Source organism: Myotis daubentonii, chromosome 14, assembly GCF_963259705.1.
Source record: "Myotis daubentonii chromosome 14, mMyoDau2.1, whole genome shotgun sequence".
NCBI lineage: Eukaryota > Metazoa > Chordata > Mammalia > Chiroptera > Vespertilionidae > Myotis > Myotis daubentonii.
The window spans coordinates 15,009,826-15,022,971 of NC_081853.1; the positions used below are offsets into that span (position 1 = coordinate 15,009,826).

Here is a 13,146-nt window from a genome sequence, read left to right on the forward strand (position 1 = left end):
AGCTTCTTCATGGGTGAGAAAATAATGAATTTTTAATGAAGCTAAATTTATCCACTTTGAGAGTATGTTTTTTCTACTTTATATGTGTTAAAAATTATTTATTTAACAAATACTTATTGAGTGACTGTTCTATCATGTTCTGATGAATCCTGGGGAATATGATGGCAAGCAAAAAGAGGTGATGGTAATAATACTGGAAGGTTAAAACCGAAGTCCTTTTTTTTTCTTTATTGATTAAGGTATTACATATGTGTCCTTATCCTGCCATTGCCCCCCCCCCCATTCATGCCCTAACCCCCCTGGTGTCTGTGTCCATTGGTTAGGCTTGCATGCATACAAGTCCTATGGTTGGTCTTGCCCCCTAACCCCCTCCCTTCCCTACCATCACTCTGAGGTTTGACGGTCTGATCTATGCTTCTCTGTCTCTGGATCTATTTTGTGTGTTTTTTTCATCACTTTATATTGGCCATTATATTCCACAAATGAGTGAAATAATATGATATTTATCTTCCTCTGACTGGCTTATTTCTCTTAGCACCGTGTTGAGCAAACTGTGGTCGCGAGCTACATGCAGCTCTTTGGCCCCTTGAGTGTGGCTCTTCCACAAAATACCACGTGTGGGCGCGCACATACACTGCGATTGAAACTTCGTGGCCCATGCACAGAAGTCGGTTTTCGGCCTGGGCAAGTCTATTTTGAAGAAGTGCTGTTGATATTTGGCTCTGTTGACTAATGAGTTTGCCAACCACTGGCTTAGCATAAGCAACCAAAGTCCTTAATAATCAAAATTAAAAGTTGGATATTCTACGGTTCTCCAGTTTTTAAAAAAGAACTTTATTAAATTATTATTTGCAAAAAAACAAACACATGACTGTCATACAAAGATAAAAATAAATATGTCAAATATTCTATCCTACTTATTAATTAATGAGAGAACCAGTAAGATGGTAAGTCTGGTTCAAAGAACATTTGAGGAGCTGAGTACTTACAGGCAATTTAATAAAGGAATGTTAGGAAAGGATTGGTAGTATTGATAATATACCATAACAATATGCCATTATACCATTTGAAGTTTTTTTTTTATTAGTTACTAGGGGCCCGATGCACGAAATTCGTGCACTGGGTGTGGTGGGCGGGAGTGTCCCTCAGCCCAGCCTGCCCCCTCTCACATACTGGGAGCCCTCAGGCGTTGACCCCCATCACCCTCGAATCGCAGGATCGGCCCCTTGCCCAGGCCTGACGCCTCTGCCAGAGGTGTCAGGCTTGGACAGGGGACCCCCATCTCCCCCCGATCACTGGCTTTGACCTCCGCCCAGGCCTGAGGCCTCTGGCCCAGGAATCATGCCTGGGCAGGGGATCCCCATCTCCCTCTGATCGCTTGCTCCACCCCCCGGCCAAGCCTGACGCCTCTGACCCAGGCTTCAGGCCTGGGCAAGGAGACCATCATATCCCCCCAATCCCCGGCTCTGCCCCCCACCCAGGCCTGATGCCTTGGCCAGAGGAGTTGATCCTCATCACCCTCCGATCACCAATCACCAGATCGGCCCCTTGACCAGGCCTGAGGCCTCCGGCAGAGGTGTCAGGCCTGGGCAGGGGACCCCCAGCTCCCCGCAGTTGCAGGCTCCGCCCCTGCCCAGGCCTAACGCCTCTGGCCTAGGTGTCTGGCCCGGGCAGTGGGGACCCACAGCTGCAGCGGCCCCGCGATCGTGGGCTTCGCTTTAGGCCCAGGCAAGGGACCCCTAGCTCCCAGGACTGCCAGCTTTGACCGTGACCAGCTCCCATCGCTGGCTCCACCCCTACTTCCTGCTATCACTGGCCAGGGCGGAAAAGGCACCTGATTCTCTGATCATGGCTGGGGGGCAGGGCAAAGGCGGCCCCAGGGCCGCCTTTGCCCTGCCCCCCAGCTCTTAGCTCCCCCCTGGGTTTCTGATCACTGTCAGTGGCAGGGGGCTTCTTCCTGCTTTCCCTTTTGCCTCCCTGCATTGTGCCTACATATGCAAATTAACCGCCATCTTGTTGGCAGTTAACTGCCAATCTTAGTTGGTAGTTAATTTGCATATAGCCCTGATTAGCCAATGAAAAGGGTAGCTCGTACGCCAATTACCATTTTTCTCTTTTATTAGTGTTGATAAGTTACTTGCATCTATATTGGACAAAAAGCTTAGGCAAGTTTGGGTCTTTTGTGGTTTTATATAAATTTCAGGATTTGTTCTAGTTTTGTGGAAAATGCCATTGGTATTTTGATAGAGATTGCATTAAATCTGTAGATTGCTTTCAGTGATATGGACATTTAAAAAATATCCTTTCAATCCATGAGCAGAGTATATCCTTCCATTTATTTGTGCCATCTTCAGTTTTTTGCATCAATGTCTTATAGTTTTCAGAATACAGGTCTTTTACCTTCTTGGTTAAATTTATTGCTAGGCATTTTATTCTTTTTTTGCAATTGTAAATTGGATTGTTTTTTAAAAGAATTTCTCTTTATAATAGTTTGTTATTAGTGTATAGAAGTGCAGGTTTCTGAATATTAATTTTGTATCCTTCAACTTCAGTGAATTCATTTATTCTAATAGTTGTTGGAATCTTTAGGGTTTTCTATATATAGTTTCATGTTATATGAAAATAGTGACAGTTTTGCTTTTCCTTTCCAATTTGTATGCCTTTTTTTTTTCTTGTCTGATTTCTGTGGCTAGGAACTCTGTACTGTGTTGAATAAAAGTGGTGAGAGTGAGCATCCATATCTTGTTACTGATCTTAAGGGAAAAGCTTTCAGTTTTCACCATTGAGTATAATGTTAGTTATGGGTTTGTCATATATAGCCATGTTGGGGTATGTTCTCTCCATACCCACATTGTTGAGTTTATTTTTTTTTTATCACAAGTGGATGTTTAATTTTGTCAAATGCTTTTTCAGAATCTATTGAGATGATCTTATGATTTTTTGTTTTGTTGTAATCGTCACCTGAGGATATTTTTTCCATTGGCTTTTCAAGAGAGAGGGAGGGAGGAAGGGGAGAGAGAGAGAGAGAGAGAGAGAGAGAGAGAGAGAGAGAGAGTTCTTTACATGAGAGAGACGCATTGATTGCCTCCCGTCTGTATCCTGACCAGGGCAGGGATGAACCTGCAATTAATATATGTGCCCTTGACCTGGAATCAAACCCATGAATATCTTTCCATAACTTTCCACAGTTTCTTTTCTGAGCCACCTCAATGTCTTGCTGTTTGTTTCACTTGCCTTTGAGATGATCCTTTGACTTAAACTCAAGAGTCTGGAAAATGTATTCGGTCCTGTCTTTAAAAAAAAAAAAGACAAATATAATTTCCAGGACTTTTTCCCCAGCTCCTACACTCTTTTTAAGCTCTCACTAACTGTAACCTCTTATTTCACACACTTTTTTCCTCCTATAGTCAACCAACTTGGCATCAGAAGTCAATTAAGAATGAATTAATTAAAAAAAGTTTAAATCCTCACCTGACGATATTTTCCCATTGATTTTTAGAGAGAGTGGAAGAGAGAGGGAAAGCAGAGAGAAATATCTATGTGAGAGAAACACATTGATTGCCTCCTGCATGAGTCCTGACCATGGCCTTCGCTAGGGAGGAGCCTGCAACCAAGATATGTGCCCTTGACTGGAAATGAACCTGGGGCCCTTTGGTCTGCAGGCCAACGGTCTTTGGTCCACTGAGCCAAACTGGCTAGGGCTAAAATACATTTTAAACATTAATGAAAGGTAGCTGAGGCCCTGGCTGGGTGGCTCAGTTGGTTGTAACATTGTCTATACACCATAAGTTTGCGGGTTTGATCCCTGGTCAGGATACATACCTAGGTTGTGGGTTTGATCCTTGATCAGGGCATGTACAGAAGACAACTGATCAATGTTTCTCTCTCACATCAATATTTTTTTCTTCTCTCTCTCCCTTCCTCTTTCTTAAGTCAATTAAAAAACAACAACATACACACCAAAAACATATCCTCGAGTGAGGATTAAAAAAAAAAAAAGGAAGCCAGGATTTTGATAGGGATTGCATTGAACTTATAGATTGACTTGGAAAATATTGCCATCTTAATAATATTAATTCTTACAATGTATGAACATGGAATGTCTTTCTATTTATTTAGGTTTTCTTTAATTTCTTCTAAAAATATTTGTAATTATCAGTGTATAAGTCTTGTACTTCTTGTATACTTCTTTTTTTAAAAATATATTTTATTGATTTTTTTACAGAGAGGAAAGGAGAGAGAGAGAGAGTCAGAAACATCGATGAGAGAGAAACATCGATTAGCTGCCTCCTGCACATCTCCTACTGGGGATGTGCCCGCAACCCAGGTACATGCCCTTGACCAGAATCGAACCTGGGACCATTCAGTCCGCAGGCCGATGCTCTATCCACTGAGCCAAACCGGTTTCGGCTCTTGTATACTTCTTGATGCTGTTGTACATGGGGTATTCTCCTTACTTAAAATTTTGTATTGTTTATTTCTAATTTATACAAATACAATAGAGTTTTATAAATTGATATTGTATCCTGTAACCTTGCTGAACTCATTTATTAGTTCTCACAGTTTTTAAATGAATTCCTTAGGATTTTCTGTATACAAGATTATATCATCTGAAAATAGAGATAGTTTTACTAGTACTTTTTCCTTTCCAAATGAAATGATTTTTATTTATTTATATTTTACTTAATTGTCTAGGATATTGACATTAGCTAGAATCTTCTAGCTCAGTATTTTCATCATCTGGGTCACACAAATTGACTTTTGACCCTCAGGGGTCTCCAACATGGTAGGAGAAATAGACTATGGACAACTGGTTATAATACAAAACATAATGAAGAAATTCTTAGGTAGAGGATAGCAGTATCCTGTGAGAGAATAGAACATGGAGCAATTAATTTTGCCATTTGAAGAACAGATAAGGCTTTACTAAGGAGGTGACCAGAATATAAGTATGGTTTTGATGGGCTTGCTTTGAATTGAATTGGGAAGAGGAAAAGATAAGTAAGTATTCTTTTTTAAAAATACATTTTTATTACCTAATATTTGAAGAATATATGTAAAAAGTATGTAACTTATAAAGTATAACAAGAAAATGAACACCCATTAACCTTTCCCTCTACTTGAAAGTTAGATAATCAATACTTCTACTTCTCTCTGTGTATTCCTTTCCTATTTTATTTCTTTAATACTCTTTACAGATAAGTGCAGTATAAATTCTGTGATTCTCTTGCGTTTTTAAAAAATCAATTTGTATATAACAATTCATAAAAATATATTGTGCACATGTAGTCTTCTGTGACTTGATTTTTTTTCACTTGATGTTATGTTTCTAAGATTCCTCCACATTCTTGGGTGTAAGTGTAGTTCCTTCATTTTCACTGTTAGATATTATTGCTTACCTAATTTATTGATTTTCCTACTTACAGTCATGTGAACAAAAATCTCTCCCCTCATAATACTTACATTCTACTTACATTTCATATTTCTTCTTCTGTGAAGTTTCTATGTATGCCTTCAGAATCTTCTTCTGTCATTGTTTGGTTATTGTTTCTTTCTATTGTTAATTTGTGGAATTTTTATAATAAATGCTGGATAATAACTATTTGTCACTTATATAATAATGAATCCATCAATGCATGTCATTTATCTCTATTTTAGTTTTTCTCTTATAAGTTATATAGTTTCTCCAAAATAGCTTTGCACAACTTTCATTTGATTTATCTGTAGGCACGTTATTTTGTTGTTGTTGCATTTGTAAATTGATATTTTTGTTAATTATATTTTTTATCTGAAGCTGGTATATAGAAGTTCTATTTAATTTTTATATTAAAATCCAGCCACTATACATAGACAATAATCTGTGAACAATGTCAGTTTTTTCTTAATTTCTATTCTTAATATATTTTACTTATTTATATTAATTTCTTCATTGGCTGAGACCTCAATCTAGTGTTGAGTAGAAGTAGTCATAATTGGTATGCTTATCTTGTTTCTAGTTTTAAAGAAAATGTTCTAGACTGGAAACTATAAAAATCCCAGAAGAAAACATAGGCAGTAAAATCTCAGACATTTCTTGTAGTAATGTTTTATCTATCTATCTATCTATCTATCTATCTATCTATCTATCTATCTATATCTATATCTATCTCTCCCTCCTCAGGCAAGGGAAACTAAATAAAAAATAAATGAGACTACATCAAATTAAAAATTTTTGCACAGCAAAGGAAAACTATCAGCAAAATAAAAAGACAACCCACTGAATGGGAGAACATATTTGCAGATACATCTGATTAGGGCTTAATATTCAAAATTTATGAAGAACTTATAAAACTCAACACCAAAAAGCCAAACAATCCAGTTAAAAAATGGGCAAAGGACCTGAATAGACACTTCTCCAACGAGGAAATACAGATGGCCCATAGACATATGAAAAGATGCTCGACGTCACTAATCATCAGAGAAATGCAAATTAAAACCACAATGAGGTATTACCTCACACCTGTCAGAATGGCTATCATCAGTAAATCAATAAACAAGTGTTGGTGAGGATGTAGAGAAAAGAGAACCCTCATGTACTGTTTGTGAAAATGCAAATTGGTGCAGCCACTATGGAAAACAGTATGGAGTATCTAAAATAATTAAAAATGAAACTGCCTTATGACCCAGATTTCTCTTCTGAGAATTTATCTGAAAAAACCTGAAACACTAATTCGAAAGACTATAAGCATCCCTATGTTCAATGCAGTGTTATTTACAATAGCCAAGATTTGGAAACAGCCCAAGTGTCCATCAGTAGATGAGTAGATAAAAGAGCGATGGTACATTTACACAATAAAATATCACTCAGCCATAAAAAGAAAGTAAAAAAGAAAAAGTTTACCCTTTGCAATAGAATGGATAGACCTAGAGAACATTATGCTGAGTGAAAGAAGCCAGTCAGGAAAGACAAGTACCATATGATTTCACTCATATGTGGAATTTAATGAACAAAATGAACTAACAAGCATAATAGAGACAGACTCATAGAAAAAAAAAGTTCTGATGTCAGTACTGTGAATGAAAAACTTAGTGTTTTTGTTGAATATCTAATTTTCATTTCCAAACATTATATTTTAGCATTTTTGTGCAGGATTTTTTCACCTTTCATGTTGTGTGTGTGTGTGTGCTTATATTATGTTATCTTATACTATATATTTCTGCATATAACATGTATAGCAACTTTGTACTTCTATAATAATGCAATAATTTTAATTACCATGGTTTTATCATATACTTTAATATCTGATAGAACATTTACTCCTCTTCTTTTTCACTGTTATAAATTTCCTGGCTATTTCTACATGTTTATTTGTGCAGATGAATTTTAGAATAATTTTGTTTGTCTTCCCCCTCCAAATTTAATTGGGATTTTGATTATACTCATTAAATATATTAAATAATTTTAAATGACACATTATTTTTATATTTTTACCATTAGGAAAATATCCCTACTGTCTCCATCCTATGCAATCCAGGAATGAGAGCACGTCACTGGAAGCAGATGTCAGAAATTGTAGGCTATGACTTGACTCCAGACTCTGGAACTACACTGAGAAAAGTTTTAAAATTAAACCTTTCACAATACTTGGAACAATTTGAAGTGATAAGTGCAGGTGCAAGCAAGGTGAACATGAAGATAAACTGAAATACTTTATTTAATGAGTTTATTAATCAAATAATTGTGGTTTTGCTGTGGTTGAATGCATAGCACTGGCTAGCAGTAGGTGGAGATGAGGGAAAGTGATAGAGGACCACTTCCCCTCCCACTCCCCCCACACACTTCCTACTTCCTTCTACTGAATACAAACTAGAAATGGCTCATTTGACTTCTTCTTAATTATGCCACATTCTGATATGCATGGATGATATGCTAGTCTTGATATATAATCTTTCCATTAATAATATTGGGTGGATGTGTATGTGACATGTGATGTGTTGTATGTATTCTAGCAGAATAACTGTAGTCCTCTGGGGTTCTTGAAATACTCAGAAAGCATCTTCAGATTATAGACTGGAATAAGGCTACTTTAGGGAAAGTCCAGGAGGTATTCTATTCTATTGTCTATTTCAGTACTGACAACAAGCTTTCATAGCAAATGCGTTTTTAAAACTATATCATTCTTTTTAGGAATTTTTAAATTGTTTAAAAAACTTTTCTAATTTAATTATAGTGTAGCCACAGATTATTTTAAGGCATATACTTACTGAATTTACTAAGGAAAGTCAATACAGTAAATAAGATTCTTGTTTTCAAAATCCCATTCTTTCTTCTTTCCTCCATTTTAGGAATTTTCATTAGAGAAGGCTATGCATACAATGATGGGAATTTGGGATGATATTGCTTTTCATGTAAGTCTGTATCGTGAAACTGGAGTCTGTATTCTTTCTTCAGTAGATGAGATTCAGGCTCTCCTTGATGATCAAATTATAAAAACTCAGACAATGAGAGGATCACCTTTCATTAAACCATTTGAAAAAGAGATCAAGGTATGTTAAACAGGATAGCTCCTGGTCATTTGTAAAAATTGCAATCTTATTACATATACTAGAGACCTGGTGCATGAAATTTGTGCATGAGGGGGGTCCGGGGGGCCCCTCAGCCTGGCCTGCACCCTCTTCAATCCAAGACACCTTGGGGGATGTCTGACTGCTGGACATCCCTCTCACAATCTGGGACTGCTGGCTCATAACCACTCACCTGCCTGCCTGCCTGATCGCCCCTAACTGCTCTCCCCTGCCTGCCTGATTGCTCCTAACTGCCTCTGCCTCGGCCCCTGCCACCGTGGCTTTGTCTGGAAGAAGTCTGGTCTAATTAACATATTACCCTATTATTAGTATAGATACTCTTGTGGAAATAAGTCAGTCTGTTGGATAGCTTTGGAGAAATGCAGGAGCAGATATTTAAAAATTCATGTGGAATTATATAGAACAGGTCTGAGACATTAAGTCTAATGATTTTGAAAAGCACACATTATGTTTTGTTAAAAAAAAATCAAATCCTGCCGAAACCGGTTTGGCTCAGTGGATAGAACGTCAGCCTGCGGACTGAAAGGTCCCAGGTTCGATTCCGGTTAAGGGCATGTACCTGGGTTGCGGGCACACCCCCAGTAGGAGATGTGCAGGAGGCAGCTGATCGATGTTTCTCTCTCATCGATGTTTCTAACTCTCTATCTCTCTCCCTTCCTCTCTGTAAAAAATCAATAAAATATATTTTTTTAAAAAATCAAATCCTGCTCAGCTGGTGTGGCTCAGTAGTGGAACACTGACCTATGAACTAGGAGGTTGAAGTTCGATTCCCAGTCAAGACGCATACCCAGGTTGTGGGTTTGATCCCGGTGTGGGGTGTGCAGGCAGCAGCCAATCAATGATCATCATTGATGTTTCTATCTCTCTCTCTCTCCCTTCCTCTCTGAAATCCATAAAAAAAATATTCTCCAATAACAACAATAGACTTGGAAGGAAAGCAGTTGGTATTATTTATTCTAACTTTAAATAGCCTAGTCCCTGTTCCATGCTATGTTCTTTTAACTTGTAGTGAAGATCTGTATACCATGCTTTAATTCTGTTTTTGAACAACTAGCTTGAGGGTCTGTTAGAATAATTTATGAATTATTTTTCACTTGAGAAAAAATAGTTGTATTTGAGACTATAAAATTATTTAATACTAGAGGCCTGGTGCACGAAATTCATGCACTGGGGTGGGGGGTGGGGTCCCTCAGCCCGGTCTGCATCCTCTTGCAGTCTGGGAGCCCTCAGGGGATGTCTGACAGATGGGCCTAAGCCGTCAGTTGGACATCCTTAGCGCTGCTGCAGAGGTGGGAGAGGCTCCTGTCACTGCTGCTGCGCTTGCCAGCTGTGAACTCGGCTTCTGGCTGAGCGGCTCTCCGGCACAATGACCACCAGGGGGAAGCTCCTGTGTTGAGCACCTGGTGGTCAGTGCATGTCATAGCGACCGGTCGTTCCACTGTTTGGTCGATTTGCGTATTATCCTTTTATTATATAGGATCCTTATAGTTGATGCGGGTAAATACAGAAAGTAAACAAATTATAATGACTAACACCTTTATAGATAGTTTCAAAATTCTTACTGGGATTATATATAACAGGGAAAATACAATCAACAAATGGATTTTCCCCCTTGTATTTATTGATTTTTAACTATACTGCTCTAGGCACTTTACATTTATCAGCCCATTTAATTTCCATAGCAGACTTTTAACATAGGCACTTTTATTATCTGTATTCATAAATAAGGAAATAAAAGCATAGGAGGTTTGCCCAGCTAATAAATGACTGAGCTGGAATTCAGACCAGGGCCTGGTCAGCATGGCTCAGTGGTTGAGCATCAACCTGTGGGCCAGGAGGTTAGGGTTCTATTCCTGGTCAGGCCATATGCCCGGGTTATGGGCTCATATGCAGGAGGTGGCTGATCAATGATTCTCTTTCATCATGTTTCTGTCTTTCTCTCCCTCTCCCTTCCTCTCTGAAATCAATAAAAATATATTTTAAAGAAACCAAGGTAGATTGGTTTTAATTTAAGTATAGATGGTGTTTTTTATGAAAGACCTTGGCTCTTGATATTCAGAGTAGACAGAGTTGTGTTCTTCCAAAAGAACATAATGCTGTACATTTTCTCATGAATCAGGCTGACCTAGACTTTCCTGATATGTCTGCAGAAATTTATTGTCTAACAAGGTAGAATTTACAAGATAAATTTAAAAGCTCTTTTAGAAGTTTAAAAACAATAAAAAATATGAGGTCTAATCTCTTGACATATTCGACCTTAGGCCAAATATTTAAGAACCAAAGAGAGATTATTTGAATGACTTCAACTAATTAAATATCTTACTGAGTCTTGGAGACCTGTGAGAGTAAGGAGACTCCCCCCCCCCCCCCCCCCCCCCCGCCCAATTGTGTTGCTGTGGATCAGGGTTTTTCAACCTGGCACTAAAGACATTTTGGGTTAAATAATTCTTTGTTGTGAGGGTTGTCCTGTACATTGTAGGACATTTAGCTACAATATTCTACTAACTAGATATTAGTAGCACTCTCATCCCATCAATTGTGACAAATGAGAATGTCTCCAGACATTGTCAAATGTTCCTTGGGATGGGGGACAAAATAGCCCCTAGGTTGATAACCATTGGTGTAGATCAGGGTATATTCCTGGATGCCTTTTGGATGTGGGTGGTTTACCTAGTGATTAGGAAATTGGTCTAAATAACTATAGTCATTTCCAATTGTGAGTTCTAATGATTTAGGAAAACTTCAGACCTCCTAGTGTTTTTCTAAACCCCTGTGAGACACCCATAAGTGATCTTGGGCTGTTGTGCATTGATTTAAAAATAACAGTAAAATTTAAATACACATTTATTGCTATAACATTATTTTTCTTTAATAACTGGAATTTAGTGTACTATGTTTTTCATTAAGGCCTGGGAGGACCGTTTGATTCGAATACAAGAAACGATTGATGAATGGTTGAAAGTACAAGCTCAATGGCTATACTTGGAGCCCATTTTTTGCTCTGAGGATATCATGCAACAGATGGCAGAAGAAGGACGTCAATTTCAGACAGTAGACAGACATTGGAGAGATGTTATGAAGTTTTGTGCAAAAGATCCAAAGGTGTAGTATTTGTTTTTTCTCTTGCAAATAAAGGGGAACCTTTATTTTGGGCTATTAAAAAAGCGTTTGGCTTTTTCTGATTAAAAAAATCAAACATGCTCATTGTATAAAAACTGCAAAGTTCAGAAAAAATGTAAGAAAGCATTAAAGCAATTTTACTTTTCAATTCATAAGATATACTACTTATAATTCTTTTACATCAGATTTATTGGGGTGACATGGTTTAATAAGATTATATAGGTTTCAAGTGTATATTTCTATAATACACGATCTGTATGTTGCACTGTGTGCAGACCACCCAATGTCAAATCATCTTCCAGATGTCACCATATGTTTGACCCCCTTTACCCTTTACTACCCCCAAACCCTTTCCTTCTGGTAACCACAGTACTGTTGTGTGTGTCTATGAGTTTTTATTTATTTTTCTTGTTTATTCATTGTTGCTTACAGTTTTATATCCCACATATGAGTGAAATCATAAGGTTCTTACCTTTTTTTGACTAACTTATTTCACTTTAGCATGATATTCTCAAGTTCCATCCATGTTGTTGCAAATGGCAGTATTCATCTTTTCTTATGGCTAAGTAGTATTCCATTGTATATATGTACCACATCCTCTATCGAAGGACACTTCGATTGTTTCCATGTCTTGGCCACCGTGAATAATGCTGCAATGATTATAGGGGTGCATATACCTTTGCAAAGAAATGTTTTCAACATTTTCGTGTAGATACCCAGAAGTGGGGTTGCTGGGTCATATGGTAACTCTAGTTTTAATTTTTTGAGGAGCCTCCATACTCTTCCATAATGGCTGTACTAGTTTACATTCCCACCAGCAATGGGAATCTTTCTTCACAACCTCTCCAACACTTTTTATTACTTGTCTTGTTGATAGTAGCCATTCTAACAGGTGTGAGATGGTAGGACATTGTAGCTTTCATTGCCATTTCTCTAATTGATAATGAGGTTGAGCATCTTTTCATATATCTGTTGGCCATTTGTATGTCTTCTTGGGAGAAGTGTTCGGTCCTCTGCCCATTTTAAAATTGGATTATTTGTTTAGCATTGAGTTGTATGTGTTCTTTATATATTTTGGATATTAACTACTTACTGGATGGTAGAGCTGCTTCACATGTACATGTAACTCACTTCTCATGTATATTTAACTCACTGATCCCATCCTCTTGTAAAATAAATAGTAAAATAAAATGGAGAGAGAGAGAGAGAGAGAGAGAGAGAGAGAGAGAGAGAGAGAGAGAGAGAATAGTGCAGGTGATTCCACTCAATGTCTATATGCTTGGGAGTGAAAGGAAAAAATAATCTGAGGTTTTCTTAGTTGGTTGCATTTGTTCTCTCTCCCCTAGTGTGAGTATAGTACCTTGCTTAGTATGAGTCTAATGTTAAAAGACATACTATGCATTTTTCATATACATATTATGCAAAGTTCATAGATAAAAGTCCACTTATAAAAATCTAGTA

The 13,146-nt window shown here is 37.8% G+C and overlaps 1 protein-coding gene across 1 annotated transcript in view; it reads left to right on the forward strand.

Annotated features, from left to right (window-relative positions):
* The window catches only part of DNAH12 (dynein axonemal heavy chain 12), a 283,964-nt gene that overhangs the window by 97,503 nt on the left and 173,315 nt on the right, over positions 1–13,146 (forward strand). Inside the window, exons 20-22 of the mRNA XM_059663211.1 lie at positions 7,478–7,663; positions 8,326–8,526; positions 11,473–11,667. Of these exons, the coding sequence (XP_059519194.1) occupies positions 7,478–7,663; positions 8,326–8,526; positions 11,473–11,667 (582 nt within the window). The remainder of the gene's footprint in view (positions 1–7,477; positions 7,664–8,325; positions 8,527–11,472; positions 11,668–13,146) is intronic.